Below are 17,735 nucleotides of genomic sequence, written 5' to 3' on the forward strand. Positions count from 1 at the left end.
ACGCGTCGTGGGAGCTGATGCAGCTAGTCAGCAACAAGAAAAAACAACTGTTCTCATAAACTTGGTACCCCAAGAAGATAAGTTTGATGATACAGCAGCATTGTTAATATATCAGAAATTCTGGCATAAAGAGATTATCACTGACGCCTCACTCTTTGGTACCTATGAAGTAATTTTTGTTCACTATCCAGGTATAAATTGATTCCTTGTTTCTATGATCGACAAATATTAGTTGTTATGTTAGTATTTTCTCCTTCATCAGTTATTACTATGATCGTGCTTTCATTGTTACTTGTTTGCATAAATAAATATAGAATCAATAAATATAGTACATTTGGCTTGTATATAGGCCTTCCACCATCTCCACCTTCAAGTGTTTCTGGTATAGATGTTGAACCATACATTGGTCCAGGCAACAACAATGGAACAATAGTCAAGCCTCTAGGAGTAGATGTTCCGAGTAAGCGAAAAGAAGGAAGTAGTAGAAGAATGGCTGCTACCATTGTGCTGTCATCTTTTGCTGCATTTGTTCTACTCATTGGAATTGTCTGGTTTTGTCTGTTGAAATGTAGTTTCTGTGCATTTGAACCTGAACAAATTCCAGATGTTGTATTTTCATTCTCTTCAAAGCGATCGGCCTCAGGTTAATCAAATTTTGTACTCTTACAACTGAGTCTTTCATCTGAATTTGCTCTTCAATATTTGGTTTCTAAATGTTAAATTGAATATGCAAAAAGCAGGCGCGGCTAGTTCATCGACTTATTGGAGCATGCCAGGTTCTAGATCAATGTCCTTCAGTTCAGGAACAATAACATATACAGGATCAGCTAAAATCTTTACCTTGAATGAAATAGAAAAGGCGACAAATAACTTCAATCCGTCACGAATACTAGGAGAAGGTGGCTTTGGTATTGTTTACAAAGGTAGCCTATATGATGGCAGGGATGTGGCAGTGAAGATTCTCAAAAGAGATGATCGTCAAAGTGGCCGCGAATTTATGGCAGAAGTTGAGACACTTAGCCGCTTGCACCATAGAAATTTGGTTAAACTGATAGGTATATGCATTGAGAAACAAACTCGCTGCCTAGTCTATGAGCTTGTTCCTAATGGCAGTGTAGAATGCCACTTACATGGTAATAAAATTCACAGTTCATGAATGTTAACAATCACTTTTGGAAATTCTATTCTTAATTTCTATTCAGAGAGTGAATTTTGAATGGTCTCTACTTGTTTTCAGGTGTTGACAAGGAAACTGATCCACTTGATTTAGGGGCAAGGATGAAGATTGCACTTGGTGCAGCTAGGGGATTGGCTTATCTGCATGAAGATTCAAATCCATGTGTAATACATAGGGACTTTAAATCCAGCAACATCTTACTGGAACATGATTTTACACCAAAGGTTTCAGATTTTGGACTGGCTAGAACAACATTGGAAGAGGGAAACAAGCACATCTCCACACATGTTATGGGAACATTTGGGTAATTATACCTCACATCTCCACACATGACATGTCTATAAGTTGTTTTCAGCTTATTTTCATAAGCTTTCCAAGATAGCTTATGCAAACAACTTTATAGCTTATACAAAAACAATTATATTTTATTTTATTTTTTGTTATAGAAATAGTTTATAACATAGGCATTTATATGATAAACGCTTTTTTTAATCTTTTGTCCAAACACCTTCTTAATTAAACTATTTGTCCAAACATATAGAAATAGCTTATACACAAACATTTATATTACAATTTTCCAGTTGAAAACTGATTTTTTGTCATTGACATCCTGTTTTTGCAGCTACCTAGCTCCTGAGTGTGCAATGACTGGCCACCTTCTTGTCAAAAGTGATGTTTACAGCTATGGAGTTGTACTCCTTGAGCTCTTAACTGGAAGAAAACCGGTGGATTTGTCACAACCACGAGGTAAAGAAAACCTTGTTGCTTGGATTCGTCCGCTTCTGACGAGTAAGGAGGGTTTGTTGAAGATCATAGACCCAGTTATTAAGCCCTACATTTCACTTGATACTGTGTTAAAAGTTGCAGCCATTGCATCAATGTGTGTGCAACCAGAAGCCACTCAACGTCCTTTCATGAGTGAAGTTGTTCAGGCCTTGAAGCTTGTATGCAGTGAGTCTGAGGAAACAAGTAATGTAAGAACAAGGAGTTTTCAAAACGATGATCACGTGACTGATGTAGAAGGGAAAATCTTAAGAGTTCCTAGTTATAGAGTGAACTTTTCAGTGTAACAATTGTTTTTGTTGTTCGTCATTGAAAGTTACTAGCAATATCACTAATAACTTTCATTACAAGGTACCAATTGTGGATGAAGAAATCATTTCGATTCATTTCTTTTAAATGAGCCTTTATAAGAGTAAAGTGAAACATATCAACTGTAGATGGAAAAAAATCAATAATTAATACTCAAACACATCTATTATTTATTATGGAATATTGCACTAGTATGAGGGAATTGAACTCAAATTCTTTATACGATATTTTGAGTCTACTAACGTGACCAACCAGGTTTTCCAATCAAAATTAATCATGGACAAAGATTAAGATACTTTACACTAATAATACAACTTTTTTTTTATGAAGAGCTATTCTTTTCATTTATGGATAACTTGCTGGTACATTTTATACTCGTTCAAAAAAGTTAAAAGCACCCACATGTAACCATGTACACAATAATCAAAATTGTTATGAGAAAAATAACGGCACATGATACAAACCATGCACTGTTGACTACATATGGGGAAGAGAGTCCTTGTTGTTTTTAGTGAGAAGAGAGTTTTCTATGAAGTATGTATTACTACTATTTTTTGTTGACTAAACAAGCAAAAAAAATTCACATATTTGCAAAAGGATAAATAAACTTTGTAAATAATTAATTTTGTATTTAAAAGATGGTTTCCAAGAATATTATCTAATACCCATGAATATTAAGTGTGACGTTTTATTTTTCGTCCAGGTGTTGCGCTATTTGATTTTCTCTTCTCGTTGTAATATTCATTTGGTTTAGATTTACAAAACAACTTTTATCAATTACAAATTCCAATCAATGACTTTGACATAATCAATATTATAGATTCGGATGCATAAATATTTCACACACTTGACTTTTATTATATTTATAGACATAAATATGTTGTTGATTTGTGCTATATATTAGTTTGAATATTGTAAATTTGTTTACAAATTAATTCTTTTTGATTTTGGTGACTTTTAATTTGTTATATCTAATGTTTTAAACAAATGAATATCATCTTTTTAGTAAAAAAAATGCATGTCCATGAAGAGTTACATACTTCTAAAAACCAAAACTTTCATGATTGTTCAATAATCACTCTTCACTCAGGATTAACAAAAAAACAAGATACACTAATTCAAGTCAAACTAATAATGCTCTAGTCTTCTTGTAACACATTTTTTTGTTCTTTTCATTTTTCTTGAGATGATCCCTCCAATACCACATTACATACTTCTCCTCAAACACCAACAAATTTCCCCATCCTATCTCTTAAAATCTTCAGTCCCATATACCTGTGACAAACATAAATACATTATTAGCATTTGATCAAGAGGTAAAGATTATAATATATTTATAATGCTTGCAAGAATTTATCCAAAGACATTTTATTTCGATAAGTTTTTCGTGATAACTTATAAAAATAGTTTAGTTTAAAAGTGTATGACCATATTCTGTCTTTAATTGTAGAAATAGTTTGATGAGCATTTATCAACGATAAATGATAAGCACTTAATTAAGTTGTTTACTCCAACACATCTTAACTTATATCCAAAAGGTTTATGATCACTAAATACATACCTTCCCATCATCATGACAGTAGCTTGAGGATTGGTTCCTGGTGACTCAGTAAAAGTGGAACCATCTATGACACGAATTCTGTTAAGACCAAGAACCTTATAATCAGAATCAATTACCTTCCCTACATGGCATCCACCATGATAGTGCCAAATAGTGATCACAGTGTCTCTGCAAAACTGTTCTAGTGATTTCGTATCGTTGACATGCTTCGGTATGAGGTTGATATTAGCCTTCACAGTCATGTTAAGAAATTGTTCTGCAGTTTCTCTGTCAGACAAAGTGAGGTTTGTGAAGTGTTGTGACTGAACAACCTTTGTTGCTAAGCGAATACCTTCGACGCAGCGTTGAAGATCATAAGGATGATTGAAGTAATTGAAGGTAACAGCAGGGTTGTCTTCCACATTGGTGTTGATCAATTTGAGATTTCCTGTTGACCAAGGACTTGCAACTTTTGATAAGATGAAGCCTCCTTTGAATGCTTCAACTGGAATGTCTTTCTTGTTTTTCACAAATGCTTTAACAGCTTCTGCTGTTCTTTGCTTTGGAGGAATTGTGGAGAGTTGTCCAATCTGGTTTAATCATGAAAGGAAAAATCACTTCTATGAAAAAAAAATTGTTAGTTTTTATTCTACTATGCAATGTTAAATGGAAATCATGGTGTTCAAAGACATTAACTAGCATGCTTCTAGATCTTGTTTAATTCTAAGCATTGCTCTAGGGACCTTATTATTACCTATGCAATTGAGTCGCAAAGTTGCAGGAATTTGTCATTTTGATATCACGTCAAAGAAGAAATTGATTGATCTAAAAGGATCAATGTACTCAAGTATTTTCAATTTCAAAATCATTTTTTTTATTACTTTATTAAGGTAAAGTACCATTTGAGAATTAACAAATGATTATCACTTACAAAAACAGCATTCCAATATGTTTGAGTGATGACATACCTCAGCTGACAACATACCATGATGACAGTGAATGCTGTCTTTGGACTGTCCAAACCCACAGCTAGCTTCAATATACACACCCTTATTTGTAATACCAACTGTTTCAATCAGTGACTGCTTAACTGCTTTCTTAAGTGGAACAAAAATTGTATTCATTGGATTATCAACCATACCCTTCCCAACAAAATGGTTATCAAGTACCACAGGAATGTTCATCTTCTTAAGTTCTTCTTTTGGGCCAATTCCACTTAGCAATAACATTTGAGGAGTCCCAATTGCACCACTTGACACAATCACTTCACTCTTCCTATCATTTCCTAGAATTGCTTTATGCTGTTTCCCATTTTCATCCTTGAAAATTACCCCTATAGCTTTTGCTCTTTTTCCTGCAACAATATTTAGCACTAACACATTACCATTTTCATCCTTGAATTGCTTAATTTTCAATTAAGTTCAATGCTTCTTTGCATGTACAAACTAAGAGACAAAAAAAATCTAAATCTTTTATACTAAGCATTAAAAGACTAAACTACTCTTAGTACAACTTTATAACAACTTGATAGTGAGTTTGTAATGTGTACCTGTTGTATCAAAAACAATGTTTTGGACAGTAGCATAGGTCAAAACAGTGAGTTTGTGAGGATTTGAAGAAGCAAGCAATTCAGCAGCAGTGTGGCGGCGACCAAATCTATCAAAAATGGTTCCACCAACTTTGGTACCATATTTGTGTTCATATGTGAATCCATTAAAAGGAGAGACACCAGCATCTAGAAGACCTTCCTTCAATGCTCTCTGCCAATGTGAAAATGTTGGCCGGTGAACAATCTGCTTCTCAACCCAATTATATGATTTTTTTACCAGCTTTGCATCCCACCCCACCTTCTCTATAAATCTGCATTTTTTAATATACAAATGTTCAGAAAACACATAATGTTATATATATATGAGTTATATTCAAGTTCTACAGGAATATGATTAGTAGTATATTGTTGCCACAAGTCACATTTACATGCTTTAACAAAAGTATATTCTATTACTCAATATAATTGTTGCAATTGCAAAAAAAGAAAAAATTTGTTCGTTTTTCAATTTTTTAATGCAACCTTAAATTTTTATTTTTCAATTGTATCTCTAATTAATGTTGTTACTCTCAAGTTATTATTTTTGATTTTGCATTTATAATAATAAAAATAAATTAATACTATCTCCAATCACAATTAAGTAAATTTTTGGAGATTACCATTTATAAGAAAATATTGTAACTTTCAAGATGCATTTATATTTTAAATGATTTTTTTATCCTCATCTAATGTTTGTCTTTCAAATATTAGTGGATATATTTAATATCTCACTTTTTATAAATGATATATTTGTAAAAATATTTAAAAAGTAATGACAATAAATAAGTTAATTGATATTGATGTTTTTTTTTCTTCCTGTAATTAAGACCAGAGAGAGTTATTGATACTAGTAGTTTTGTAAAATCACAATAGATATTTGAATAAATCTAACGGCTCTTATTTTTCAAAATAATTAATGTACTGCGACTTAAAAGGGGCACAACATTAATACACTTTCCCGTCCATGTTTTTGGGCAAAGACAAAATTTAATTGGATGAGTGTGATTCGTGAATTGTGACAAAATTTGTCCGGACATATAGCATAGCCCTCATTTCATGTCTATCTTCTGTGAGAATGGATTGATCAAGTACACTTGGTGAAATAGTGAAGCCAATATTACCTGGTGTATTATTAGCAGTTGCGGACTCTAGGCAGCACCAACAGCAAAGGTACAAAATTTCTAAGATATTTTGATATTATGTTTTAATTCAAAATTTTAAACGAGTGAGTATATGGATCATGTGTGAGCCTCTCATGTTATATACTTGCACATCAGTGTAATTATCAATGGGACCCGATCCTCGCCAAGTCGAACTAAAACTCTAATACTATTTGTTTGAAAGTCCGAAAGAGCATGAGAGCAACAACGTGTCAAATATTTCATGACTACAAGAAACTTTGAGACTACGTCTCAATCCAAAATCTACATAATTGGTTTGTATGGTGATGACTATCCACCACTTATAAATATCAAACCTTATCTCATTTAATGTAGGACTTTTAACACACTCCTTTCACGTCCAAGACTAGACATATTATTTTGACCCGATAGATGACTTAATAACAGGTGGCTCAATGGATCTTAGATATGTTTTGATACTATCCTAGAATTTAGGTTGAACCCTACATAATCCTCACAAAAAGTCACTTTTAGTGTGAAGACTACCCACCACTTATAAACACAATTAGACCTTACCTCATTCAATATGTGACTCTTAATCGACTGTTAGATTCAAGTGTGAGTAGTTAAATTCTACATTGACTAAGAATGAATTAGATATATAAGAGTGGTAAATAATGTCTTAAGATTTTTGGTTGAGTTGTAGTATCAATGTCTCTTTTGATTCTAAACGATTAGTTTATTGTTGCTCTCGTACTCGAGACTCTCTAGCATTAACAAATTTATTATTACTATAAACTAAATCAACTATATTTCATTAATTTATTTGGTAAAAAACGATATTTCTTACTACTACTTTTTTTGTAGGACTTACTACTATGATTTTGGTAAAGAAGTGTGACATTAATGCATATATAACTTGTTTTCTCTTACAATAAGGAAGGTTTGGGCCTCAACACTAACAAATTCAGATTACGTGCAATCAAAATTGCATGTGGTCCTTGAGTTCATTTGAGACGGTCCAATTAAGAATATATGATCAAAAATTCAAACTCATTAATTATTTTTGCATTTAATATTAATATTAAAAACATGCGTATAAAAGATCTTAGTCATACGGGGAGATCGAATACCCTGATAGTGGACCCCACAGCCACAACACTGTAGGACAAATATTCACATATGCTTTAAGGGGAAGTAGTTGTTGTCCGGAAGAGACCTTATCAAATTGTATTTATACTTATAACAGTTATTTATGGCTAGCTAGCTACGTATATTTTTATAAAGTTCTCACTTCATCAATTAAATGTTACTTGTACTCCTTCGTGACCCCATGATATTTATGCCATGTAAGTGATTAGGTGCAAGTGTTCTCATCTAGGACCCATCTCTTTAATTTAGGACTAAAAAAGGTGAATAATTATTTAGTTTATAACAAATGTGTTTTACTTGTACCTATATATATGATATTTAAAATTATTAGAGACTTACTACTTATTTAATTATATTTTTGAAAAAGATAGTATATATATATATATATACCTTGGGCTTGCTCTAGTGTAGAAGCCAGCATTAATGGAGCTACCACCACCCAAAACTCTTGCTCTTGCATTGAACACACCATCTGTAGAAATGAAGAACTGGGAAGCTGAAGTTGGTGACGTGTCAGCCAAAGTAATGTGAAAGTTGTCAAGAAATGAGACATTAGGGTTGGTGAAAGGGACTCCTCCTCTTTCAAGCATCAGAACATTGAATTTCTTAGATAGTGTTGCAGCTAAAGGACACCCTGCTGTTCCCCCCCCTACTATTATGTAGTCATAACCATTCTTTATTTTGGTGGTTGATGAAAATGAACTTGCTTTTCTTATAAAAGGGTACCTATATTCATTGTTACCTACAAAAATAAATTCATATTTCAGTTTAAGTCTCCTCTTTTTTGGGAGTTTGATTAGGAGCTAAATTAATAATTTCATAAATGTTAACAACTCTTTCAATATAAATATTGCACTTGTTAAGAAAATAAAACAGGAAACAAAATTTTTTGAAAATTGTCCATTTTTTATTTTAGATTTGTAAAAGTTCAAAACTTTTAGTCAGAAGTTCTTTTTATTCCCTCAAAAATGCTAACATAACCTTAATAATTTTTTAGTCATGATTTAAATTGATTATTTAAGTGATTTGTCCATACTCAAAAATCATTAACCACTTAATTTAAATTGGTCGGCTAGTTTCAGTCTTATTTTCACCTTAGAGGTAGAGAACAACAAAATTTAATATTGACCTAAACAAAAGAGAGAAAATATGAGTGAAAAAGAGAAACAATTTCCTTTTTGGTTAAAGATGCTATGGCAGCAATATATCACTATAAGAAAACAAAATTTGTTTTAAAAAAACTACCAAATTGATTATTTTGTCTGGCCAGTAAGGGATTTAATCATGAATTCATAAAGTACTACAATATCATGATTTATTCACTCTTAATGAAAAAAATGACTTATTGATCATATATCATGTTCTTGAAGTGAAACTCCAAAGATTTGTGCCACATGTACTACAACATCAAATTCTAAAACCTAGCTAAAAAAATAAGCATCTCTATTACACATGGCACGTTTAAGAAACTTTGACAATGTGACACACAAATATATCTTCAACAACAATACCACACTTCACCCGAAACAGAACTTTGCCGTTATTTTATGTGTTAGGATTCTTTCTATTTCTTTTTTTAATATAATGGTATGTATAGATTTACATATTTTTAAAACATATGATATAAATTAAATATTTATATACAAAAAACTATAATATTGATATTTTTCAATTTTTTTAAATGGAGAGGATCTACTCAAAACTCAAGGGAAAAACACTAAAAAAGATAAATAATTAGGCATGTCTATCCTTGAAAAATTTAGTATCCCTCTTATATAAGTATCTTGAAGGGGAAAAACTTTGCAGAGAGAAATTTTGAAAATGGAAGTATAAGTTGGAGGTTATCCAGAAGGAAAAAAAAATTGAAATTGAAGTATATAATTTAAGAAGAAACTAAGCATATATATGATATAAACAATTTTGTTGAGAAAACAATTAATGAACGTAGAGAAAGATAAATATTATATTTTAGATGAAAAAAAAGACCTTGGCATAGAGGTAGAAAGTTGAAGAGGCATATTATAAGGAAGCAGAGCAGGAATTTGACAAGAGCAAGTGATGCCATTGGGTATCAGAAAAGCACTCACTGAAGAAGCTGCTTCACAACCTCTAAGTGGCTACCTCTGGTTGGCCTTGTTTTGTGTGTGCATACCAACTATAAATAACTCCAATCTGAGGTGTTAGACCATCCAGCTCTATGCTACCTAATAAATTCTTTTATTTCCGACCCAACACTTCAAAAACTCTCATTAATAATTTTATATTTTAATAATATTTATTTATTTTAATATAATTTATTGAGTGTGACTTACGAAAAAAATAAAAATAAATGGTACTTTTTTAAACACTACTGTCTATAAACATTCATATTTTTTAATTCATAATAAAAATGTCTATTTAACTTTATGTTTATTGGAGAAAATACTTCCATTGCATATACTTTTTAAATGTAAAACGGTCTAAATAAAAATCTCATAGCAATTGAAAAATTGTACAAAATTAAATATTATTTGATGTTTTCAATCTTTTTCTGAAATCTTTTGGAACTAAATTGCGTATGAAAGTTTTGATACTATTTATTTTTATTATAATAAAACATTGTATTATCTGTTGGTTTTATTTAATCTTTTCTTTACTATTTCGTACGCTTTATAAACATATTCCTTCGTGATTTTGACATCAAATTACCTATAAATTTATTGTGGCTTTTTAATATTAGTACAAATAGAATTTTTTATAATTGAAAATTTGATCAACCTAAAACTGATACATTATAAATGGCATTTAATTAGATCGGGCTGGATTTTTCCTTTTTCATAAAAAATTGGAGCGACGGCTAACCTTTTTTCTTTTCTATATAGTCAAAATCTTCATCTCTCTTTTCTTCCTAAATTAATAATACACTAATTAGTTATACTAATTATTTAATTATTTAATTATTTAGTTAGACACTTAACTTATATTTGATATTATAGTAGAATTATCGTATTCACGAAAGTAAATCATCATAATTTAAAATAAATTATATATTGTAATTTTTTAAAACTACAGCAACTCATCTTAATTATGTAAAATCTAGTATAATACAAAACATGTAGATAGATGTTCTTCTCATCCATATTAATAATTAATGAACATAAATAAGTGACTAATGAAATTAATTAGTATAAGTAGTTAGTGACTTAGTGTAGCGTATGTGATACAACTCCCAATTTTAAAAAAAAGGGTACCATTCCCACCTGATGCAACAATCTAATGTTGACAGTGACTTGATGCACACAATCTAGTGCTGACCGTACATGAAAGTCAATTGCAATCCACATACACAGACATTGATTCCCCTTCTTTTGTGGATACAACGAAAACCACAAAGGTTGAGTTAGTAATTGTTCATTCACCGGTCCCTCTTACTTTTTTACCAGTGATAATAAATACTCATAAATACTAAGCACAGGCAGGAAAATATTAATTATGTCTTTAAAATTTGCTCTGAATTCGCCTCCCAAAATGAAAATGAGTCAGGAAAATTAACTGGAGCAGTAAATTGTTGGTTTAAATTTATTAAAATTCGCTGTAAAATTATTTTTTCTCAGGAATTAGTAAATAAAAATACAATTGCTCAAGATCCAGTGGTTTCAATTTGAATGAGATGAGAATGTGATCAAATAAAAATGAGTTATCAATACAAAAATAAAGTAAAATATATAGGGGATGTAGCTCAAATGGTAGAGCGCTCGCTTTGCATGCGAGAGGTACAGGGTTCGATCCCCTGCATCTCCAAAATTTTGACATGTTTTTCAAGTTGTTAAACTGGGCACACATGAAGCATTTACCTTCTGAGACCACATATTATTATCATTGCGTATTAATTTTTCTGACTTTTAGAATATCTTGTATTTTGGGTACTGTTCTTTTTTATGTGAATATATACGATCTTAAGTCATTTGAAATTTCATAGGTCAATAAGATGCTTGAAGAAATGTGATAAAGTGAGCATACACACAAAGGGAGTGTAGCTCAAATGATAAAGCACTTGCTTTCATGCGATAAGTACATTTTATTATTTTCAAGTATTCATCGCCTCAAGTGGCACATTAGTTCTCTCCAAGTCACAAATTATTTGTTTATCTAAAGTTGTACAAACCAAAACTCCTGCTGTGTAGGAAACACTAGGTTGAATTTGGTATAAAACACTTCTTGTATTACTCGATTGAGTTGAGTCAAACTGTTTATTTTCAATTTGAATTGAGTTGAGTATTGAGTTATCTTTATTTATTTTTTAATAATTTAGTTGTTAATGATCGGTTATCAAATTCTTTTTTAAAAAATGACATAACTTTACTTTTTTAATTGTTAATAGTCAACCATCAAATTCTTTTTAAAAAAACGACAGAGCCTTGCTTTTTCCAAACAATATGGCGTAAATTATTTTCATTTATTTTTGGCATCTAATATATATACGTATGCAATTAATAAGAATATCAAAATTATAAAATTATTACATTGGAAGCATCAACACAACAAAAGTTGCACAAATTATAAAATTATATAAAATACTTGCAAATATCAAAATAATTAAAGTAAAAAATTATAAATTAACCAGATAATTTTTAAGAATGAAGTTATTTGGATAAAATGGATTAGGCCTCATTTTATCCAATACCCAAATTTTTTTAAAAGCTTGTTATATTGTGAAACCATAATCACTCATTCACACCTATTTACTTAACATAAACAATTATTACCTGTCGGTCTGAATTAGAATTGTCAGGTTGGGGCAACCCATGTTAAGCCCTAGATTTATCACATCTTTTTGGTGGGTGAAAATTCTAATAAATGATATAAAGGCAAGCATTTACAAAAATATATGACATTAATTGAATATTTATTCATTAAAATCATATAAATGGTCATATTCATTTATTTTGAAAAGATTGAGAGGAATTTAATTCCCTCTCAATCAACTTAATTCGAAATTATATTGTGATTATTTATGAATCTTTATTCGTGTAATTTTAATTTAGCTGTTATTCTCATTTGATAACACATGTTTTAGAATATCACAAAATTTCATCTCCTCAATTAATCTGAATATTTTTTTTATTATAACATAACTATAAATGCTCTATGCACAAAATAACAAAATAAAGGATACATAAAAAATACAACTCGAGGACGAAACAATGATGCTTAAATTATGCACGAGAAACTCTATAGTCTCTTAAGATTAAAAAAAAAAAAAACTCAGATGTTAGATGTAATTATAAAGAACATTCTCCCATTCTTTTATCACCAGTATATATAATTTTGTTACGACGAACAAAATATCGACAACTTAAGCACAAAACCTCAACGTGTGGAATAAACAGTAAATCTTTTGTATTCCAAAAACAGAAAAGAGTTTACATGGAAAAGTAATGAATGAAATTGGATACTAGGAAAGCACAAAAATGGTAGAGAAAAAGAGAGAAAGGGATAATATGGTAAATGCCAGGCAGCTATGAGCAGGGCAGGCAGCGAGAGCGGGAAATGTAAACACGAAATACATCCTCTCTCTTCCCGCGCGCGCTCTCTCTATCTCTCTCTACAATATATCAATAAATAAATAAGAGTACTAAATCATATTATAATTCAAAAATCATATTATAATTCAAAAATCATATCATATAGTATAATTCATTCATAAAAGAAAGAGAGTAAGGATGATGAAGGATTCTCCGAAGAAGGAAGAGGGAGTATCAAATCCAAATTCAATGTCGGTGGAAGATAGGTACACACAGTGGAAGTCTCTTGTTCCAGTTCTCTACGACTGGCTCGCTAATCACAACCTCGTTTGGCCTTCTCAATCTTGCCGTTGGGGTTCCGTTATCGACCATGCTACTTACAAGAACCGCCACCGTCTCTATCTATCCGAACAAACTGACGGCACTGTTCCCAATACTCTCGTCATCGCTACTTGCGAAGTTGTTAAACCTAGGGTTGCCGCTGCCGAACACATCGCACAGGTTACTATCATTCATTCATTCATTTTTCGACTCTATTTTATTTTCATTTTCATTTTCATTTTATGTATTGTTTGTTTCTCTCAAATTAATTATTCAATTTTTCAGTTTAACGAAGAAGCTCGTTCTCCTTTTGTCAAAAAGCATAAAACCATACTTCACCCTGGCGAGGTTCAATTTCTTCACTTTCTCTTCTCTTTTATTACTAGATTATTGTTATTATTATTGTGCTTCCTAACTTTTATATTTAGGGTTTGTTTTAATTGGTTTATTTGAGTGTATCTACTGGTATAAGCATAAATATTTGTTTGCGAGAGACTATTTAAAGAGCTTATGAACACAACTTATGTCGTGTTTGGTTTATATTCAAAAGCTCCAAATGATTGTCTATGAAAACTGGTTTGTTATTGACATTTGCTCAGTTTGGATTAATAAACAACTTAATTAAGGGCTTATAATATAAATGCATGTTGTGTAACTGTTTATGTATAAGCTATTTCTGTAGCAAAAGTTAAAATAAAGTTAAATTGTTTTGATATAAGCTATTTCATAAGCTATCTTGGAGAACTTATGGAAATTAGCTGAAAACAGTTTACGAAAATGTAATAAGTTTTCATAAGCTATCTTAGAGAGCTTATGGAAATTAGTTGAAAACAATTTACGAACATATAATAAGTTGTTTTCATAATCTTAAATAAGTCAATCCAAACATACCCATAGTTTATACATAAGCGTTTAATTAATCTAATTCTCCAAAAAGTGTCTAGTTTAGCTGAAGCTCATTCTTCAATCCTATTTTTTAATTAATTAGTGCGCTCAGTCACAAGATCGTTGTTATGACCCCAAAAACAAGCATTATGGGTTACTGATACAGTGATACTGTCTTTCAGGTAAATAGAATCAGGGAGTTCGCACTAAATACTAATATAGTAGCCACTCATACAGATAGTCCTCATGTAAGCAATGCCTACCTTTTTATTCTTCTTCATTTTCTCGGTCAGATTACAATCTTAAGAAAATTTATATTTTTATTCTCATTTCAAACAGGTACTAATTTGGGACGTTGAATCTCAACCTAATCGGAATGCCGTTCTGGGGGCTCCCGTTTCACGCCCTGACTTGGTTTGTGCTATAATTTTCAGATTTAGTTATTTTGGCAACCCCCTCTTCTTTTCGAAATTAACATTCTGATTAGGTTATAATAGTTTTTTTTAATAAACATTTCATATAACCATTTGTTATTGTGACAAGAGACTAAGAATAAAAGTCCAATGGCAATTGGCAAGAGTCGCAAGACAACATAACTTTTAGAAATTTTAAGTACTCATAAGTTAACTTCTGTTTGTTGCTATGTAATTTTACAAGTTTGAACTCACTATTTTGTCTAATATGCTTTCAACATATCTTTATTTATAAATCGGGTACCTGAAATTCTAGTCTACCATTTTGCAGGTATTAACTGGGCATAAGGATAATGCTGAATTTGCGCTGGCTATGTGTTCAACTGAGCCTTTTGTTCTTTCTGGAGGTTGGTTTTGAAGTTCTTTTTATTGCCTTGTCCATGTAAAAGATATCAAAAGTTTATTTTGTATCGACTTTAATTTCTTAATCAACTTCAAGCGCTAACTTTCTGGGAACCGAAGTGGAAAGTTGTCATAAAGTTTGCAGGTTATCAAGAGTAATGATATAATTACAGTAGTCTTTTAAATTGTCCGTATCAAAAACACAAAATGCAATTATAATTATAGAATGTTTGTTACATGTGGTGAGCCTTTAGTGCTGTACTAATGTTGCTCCCATAATACTAGATTTTAGCTGTGTATTTACTCTCAAGGAAATAAATGCTGATAGTATTCTTACTTTTTCTGGATGACTTATTTCATATACTCGACATTGTATTTTGTTGACCTGGTGAGAATTCCTAATGGCAGGGAGGGACAAGCTTGTGGTGTTATGGAGTATTCATGATCATATTGCAACTTTAGCTACAGAAGCAGGAGCCAATGTTAAACAGGACTCTAATAGCGAGAAAGCTACAGAAAGCTCATCTATTGGACCAAGGGGTATCTACAGGGGTCATAAAGACACTGTCGAAGATGTGCAATTTTGCCCGTCAAGGTAGCTGTTTCTTGTTTTAGTCATGCTTGTGTCAATTTTGTGTATCTAAACTATTATTATTACATATTTGGAGTTCATTGATACCTCACATACTAACTCATTTCCATGTTATCTATTGTTTGATACTAGAATAGTAATTTTGGCACTTCTTTGAATTTTGATGTTTGATCTGATTATGATAGAATTTAGTTTGTTAATTTTATTTAATTTGAACTCTATTTTTTGGGTGTCAGTCAAATACTAATGGATTGACTGGTTTATACTTTTTGTCCCTTTATTGTTATTAAGTTATTTTTAATGGCTTAATTTTATCATTTTCTGATATACTTCGTGCATTTTTTTTGTCGCTGTGAATTGAAGTGCACAGGAGTTCTGTAGTGTAGGTGATGATTCTTGTCTCATACTCTGGGATGTGCGTGTTGGATCTACTCCAGCTGTCAAGGTTTGAATGAATCAGTTCATTTTAATTTGTGCTGCTTTTTCATTATTAATAGGCCTATCCTTAGTACATATCTACTATTGTTGTTAATCTTTATGCACAATTATTCTTTGTTACTAATATTTCTTCTAAAAGGAAAATGACTTGTTTACAACTTAATTGCTTTAATTCGGTTCAGGCTTTCCTACTGTGTAATTTTCCATATTTGTATATTCATGTCAATTTTTCACACAAATCTCATCCTTTCTATTTGTTTCTGGTTCTGTTAATGACTTTATGATACATTTCTAATTTAGAATTGAATACATCATTTGTGTTTTCCTTTTTAACATGGTTCTTTAAGCAGGTTGAGAAGGCTCATGATGGAGACCTTCACTGTGTAGATTGGAGTTCACATGATATAAACTTTATTCTGACTGGGTATGCCCTGCCCCTGGCAATAGATTTATATGCCCTTCTGTTTTTTCTTTTTAATTATGTTTTTTGTTCTTAAATAATGGGTTTAATTTGAAAGTTGGATGCTTTTATTCAGCTAGCAAAAGGTTTTTGGACTTTGGATCTTCATTCTAATTTTTGTTCTTTTTGCTCCAGCTCTGCTGATAATACCGTTCACATGTTTGATCGGCGGAAACTAAACAGTCGTGGTGTCGGGTCTCCTGTATATAAATTTGAAGGCCATGATGCAGCAGTTCTCTGTGTACAGGTGGCTGGGAGATCCTGCCTTGCTTCTAATAATTACAGTTCAAAATTAAATGTGCAATTCAGTTATGGCCATTTTAGTTCTTTGATTATTAACTCACAATTTTGATCTGTTTCAGTGGTGTCCTGACAAATCATCTGTATTTGGAAGTTGTGCTGAAGACGGCATTTTAAACATTTGGGACACTGACAAGGTTTGAATTCCAAAATTTTTAAGTCACTGACCTTTTTTGTCTTACCCCACCTTCCTTTTTATAAAAATGTAAAAACAAATTGCATATAGTATTAATCCAATGAAGATCCTATGAACTTTGATTTTTTTTTCTTGTCAAGTTCTAGGGCTGCTGATAAACTTGAATTCACAAGCCTTTTTGTTATTGTTGTTACCATATAAATTCTGAGCCTATGCTGGGATTTCTCTGACTGTAATCTTATATTAATATTATCAATGAATTGTATCAGCCCTTCCATGGCAAGTTCAAAGAGATCTACATGCTGCAAATTGAAAATGTTTGGACTAGTCTTGCTTATGGTTTTTCTGTTGTTATTGCTTGCATTAGTCTTACTCTTATCATTAAAATTAACCTTTTCTTTTGTATAGGAGATTCTTAAACAAACTAAAACAAGATGGTAATTTTATAATTAAAAGTAAAATAGGAAACTAGTATAAGAATTTTTTTCTCAAACCAAACAGATTCCTTGTTTTCTAACCTTACTAATACTATGCTTAGTAGGCAAAGAACCCTGTTGTATTGGCTCTCCTCGCCAAAAAAGGATTCTTTTTTGTAAGACTCTTCAAGATGAGGT

At 31.4% G+C, this 17,735-nt stretch overlaps 3 protein-coding genes and 1 non-coding gene across 4 annotated transcripts in view; 3 read left to right on the forward strand and 1 right to left on the reverse strand.

The window, feature by feature from the left end:
* Positions 1 to 2,357, forward strand: part of LOC101510513 (receptor-like serine/threonine-protein kinase ALE2) — a 5,405-nt gene extending 3,048 nt beyond the window's left edge. Inside the window, exons 5-9 of the mRNA XM_027334360.2 lie at positions 1 to 191; positions 350 to 643; positions 741 to 1,133; positions 1,238 to 1,481; positions 1,800 to 2,357. Of these exons, the coding sequence (XP_027190161.2) occupies positions 1 to 191; positions 350 to 643; positions 741 to 1,133; positions 1,238 to 1,481; positions 1,800 to 2,247 (1,570 nt within the window). The 3' untranslated portion in view covers positions 2,248 to 2,357. The remainder of the gene's footprint in view (positions 192 to 349; positions 644 to 740; positions 1,134 to 1,237; positions 1,482 to 1,799) is intronic.
* Positions 2,358 to 3,290: 933 nt separating this feature from the next.
* Positions 3,291 to 9,829, reverse strand: LOC101509444 (protein HOTHEAD). The gene is made up of 6 exons (XM_004486770.4): positions 9,657 to 9,829; positions 8,061 to 8,412; positions 5,359 to 5,669; positions 4,778 to 5,163; positions 3,831 to 4,399; positions 3,291 to 3,544 (listed from the first exon to the last, which is right to left on the reverse strand). The coding sequence occupies exons 1-6, from the start codon at positions 9,733 to 9,735 to the stop codon at positions 3,490 to 3,492; spliced, it is 1,752 nt and encodes a 583-aa protein (XP_004486827.1). The 5' UTR covers positions 9,736 to 9,829; the 3' UTR covers positions 3,291 to 3,489.
* Positions 9,830 to 11,377: 1,548 nt separating this feature from the next.
* TRNAA-UGC (transfer RNA alanine (anticodon UGC)) lies at positions 11,378 to 11,450 on the forward strand. The gene has a single exon. It is a non-coding gene; the product is annotated as a tRNA-Ala (tRNA).
* A 1,759-nt stretch (positions 11,451 to 13,209) lies between these two features.
* The window catches only part of LOC101509771 (WD-40 repeat-containing protein MSI4-like), a 5,443-nt gene continuing 917 nt past the window's right edge, over positions 13,210 to 17,735 (forward strand). The window contains exons 1-10 of the mRNA XM_004486771.4: positions 13,210 to 13,675; positions 13,781 to 13,843; positions 14,563 to 14,628; positions 14,720 to 14,794; positions 15,125 to 15,200; positions 15,604 to 15,790; positions 16,151 to 16,232; positions 16,576 to 16,649; positions 16,821 to 16,932; positions 17,048 to 17,122. Coding sequence (XP_004486828.1) covers positions 13,373 to 13,675; positions 13,781 to 13,843; positions 14,563 to 14,628; positions 14,720 to 14,794; positions 15,125 to 15,200; positions 15,604 to 15,790; positions 16,151 to 16,232; positions 16,576 to 16,649; positions 16,821 to 16,932; positions 17,048 to 17,122 — 1,113 coding nt within the window. The 5' untranslated portion in view covers positions 13,210 to 13,372. The remainder of the gene's footprint in view (positions 13,676 to 13,780; positions 13,844 to 14,562; positions 14,629 to 14,719; positions 14,795 to 15,124; positions 15,201 to 15,603; positions 15,791 to 16,150; positions 16,233 to 16,575; positions 16,650 to 16,820; positions 16,933 to 17,047; positions 17,123 to 17,735) is intronic.

The sequence above is a fragment of the Cicer arietinum genome, chromosome 1, assembly GCF_000331145.2.
Source record: "Cicer arietinum cultivar CDC Frontier isolate Library 1 chromosome 1, Cicar.CDCFrontier_v2.0, whole genome shotgun sequence".
Classification (NCBI taxonomy): domain Eukaryota; kingdom Viridiplantae; phylum Streptophyta; class Magnoliopsida; order Fabales; family Fabaceae; genus Cicer; species Cicer arietinum.